This window comes from Pinus tabuliformis, chromosome 3_1, assembly GCF_031772625.1.
Source record: "Pinus tabuliformis cultivar Carrire ecotype Pingquan chromosome 3_1, CPIR1, whole genome shotgun sequence".
Taxonomy (NCBI): Eukaryota; Viridiplantae; Streptophyta; class Pinopsida; order Pinales; family Pinaceae; genus Pinus; species Pinus tabuliformis.
In genome coordinates, this window is record NC_142301.1 from 910,544,345 (window position 1) to 910,546,434 (window position 2,090).

The 2,090-nt window shown below is 38.3% G+C and overlaps 1 protein-coding gene across 1 annotated transcript; it reads right to left on the reverse strand.

Annotated features, from left to right (window-relative positions):
• Positions 1-556: 556 nt before the first annotated feature.
• Positions 557-1,687, reverse strand: LOC149190601 (aquaporin TIP1-1-like). Its single transcript, XM_089413428.1, has 3 exons — positions 1,503-1,687; positions 1,163-1,413; positions 557-1,076 (listed from the first exon to the last, which is right to left on the reverse strand). Exons 1-3 carry the CDS (start codon positions 1,642-1,644, stop codon positions 693-695), a joined length of 777 nt encoding a protein of 258 aa, XP_089269554.1. The 5' UTR covers positions 1,645-1,687; the 3' UTR covers positions 557-692.
• Between the last annotated feature and the right edge of the window lie 403 nt (positions 1,688-2,090).

Consider the following 2,090-nt stretch of genomic DNA (forward strand, 5'->3'; position numbering starts at 1 on the left):
TTATCAAAAATATTAAATTTAAAAATATTATATTACAAATTAAATTTATTTATTTATTAAAAATAAATTAAGATAAAAATTATCATTATAATCCTAATTTATTATTAATATTTATTTCTTTGATAATAATTTATTTAAAAAGAATTATTTTAATTATTAATTTAAAAATATATATATATCTATCTATATATATATATATAAATATATAATTATAATTATATGTATTAATTTTTATTTTTATTTTAAATCAAAGAAATGTTATAAATTTATTATTTAATTATTTATAAATTAAAAAATCGTTAAATCATAATAAATAAATAAAGGTTATAAATTAAAATATCGTTAAATCATTAAAAATCAATAAATAACCAGCTATCAATGATCAAAACACCTATAATAATATGACTTAACTACACTAATCATCTAAAACCAATAATAACAACAAAGCATTTACAAGAAAATCAAACTTTGTCTAACAGAACATAAAATCGTTGATAAGTCTATAAACCGTAGCAAAGCAGAAACCCACAAACAGATTTCAATAATGTGGAGTTTTCTAGACCGTTCAGACCTCCTTATTGAAATGTGCACAAACTCGGCATTACATATCACAAATATGTGGAAATTTATTTATCCTCACACCACTGATGAAAGGACCCCGAAAAAATTATATAAATAAAATGTTAAATGATCTAAATTCCACCATCCGACGTGGGCAGTCGTTCGTGGGTGAGCTCCGCTTTGATGAAAAACAGATCGAAGACGGCGCCTGCGAGGCCACCGCCGATAAGGGGTCCGACCCAGAAGATCCAGTGGTTTTTCCACGTCCAGCTCACCAGCGCCGGCCCGAAGGCCCTAGCAGGGTTCATGCACGCCCCGTCGAAAGCTCCGCCAGCCAGAATGTTGGCGCCCACGATGAATCCAATGCAGATCGGAGCAATGGTACCCAGGGTGCCCTTGTTGGGGTCGATTGCCGTGGCGTACACCGTGTAGACGAGGCCGAATGTCATCACGATCTCGAACACCAGAGCGTTGCCCACCCCCACGCCGGAAGACAACGAGAAAACCCCGATGGTCTGCATCCATGTCAGCAAGATTCATTGACACTATACCCCGTCGGACGAAGCAAGAAAAACAACGAGAGAGTGGAGAAATGGGTTACCATGCCGTTGGTGGTATACTTGAGGAGCCCACAGGCAACCGTGGCACCGAGCATCTGGGCAATCCAGTAGAAAATGCCTCTCAGAAGCGTGATATGGCCGCCAACGAGTGCCCCGAAGGTGACCGCCGGGTTGACATGTCCTCCCGAAATATTGGACGCCACCGCCACGGCTATGAAGAGAGCTATGCCGTGCGCCAGCGCTTCCGCCACCAGCCCCGCCGGCGTCGTCGAAGCGTCGTCTGTCAGCTTGGCTGCGCAACACGCACAAGATCAAATCACTATATGCAAGCAGGAAGAAAGCAACGAAAGAACAACACAGAAGCAACGAGATGTTTTTTACAGAAAGCAATGACGGATCCTTCGCCGGCGAAAACGAAGATGATAGCCGAGATAAACTCCGCGAGAGCAGCTTTGAGAGTGTCGGGGTGGTAGGCTTCCTCAGACCTCCCCACTGCAATTTTTTGAAATGGGTATGGCATCATGCTCGCCTTCAATTTTCCAGATAGCGAAGACAAATGGGTTTCTTCTTCAGCTCTGCGGTGGGAGCATGATGATAAGGGAATGGAGATTATATTGGCATAAGTGGGCTTCCTTTCCTTTCCTTGCAGGGGCCCGTCGTCCTTACAGTGACAGCCATACCCAACTGGGAGGCTGAGTGAGGCGGTCACCGAACGGTCTTATCATTACTAAGTCTCCTCCTAAATACAATATTGTATAAAACTTTCTTACAATATTTCTTAAAAAAATGATTAAAACAAAATTTAAATTTTATATTAAATATAAAATATTTTTAATAATAAAAAATTAATTTCCTATTATATAAATGTTTTTAAATCAATCTATAGAGATTTAAACAACCATTATATTTTAAAATTAACTTTATGGTCAAATAATTATTAATACTATATGTATAAAAGGGGTATGGTAA

Excerpts from the sequence above, each read along its gene's own strand:
- LOC149190601 (XM_089413428.1), bottom strand. The coding sequence starts at position 1,644 with ATGATGCCATACCCATTTCAAAAAATTGCAGTGGGGAGGTCTGAGGAA. Across the intron at positions 1,414-1,502 it reads AGGATCCGTCATTGCTTTCT|CCAAGCTGACAGACGACGCT; the intron begins GTAAAAAACATC and ends CGTGTTGCGCAG. Across the intron at positions 1,077-1,162 it reads AGTATACCACCAACGGCATG|ACCATCGGGGTTTTCTCGTT; the intron begins GTAACCCATTTC and ends ACATGGATGCAG.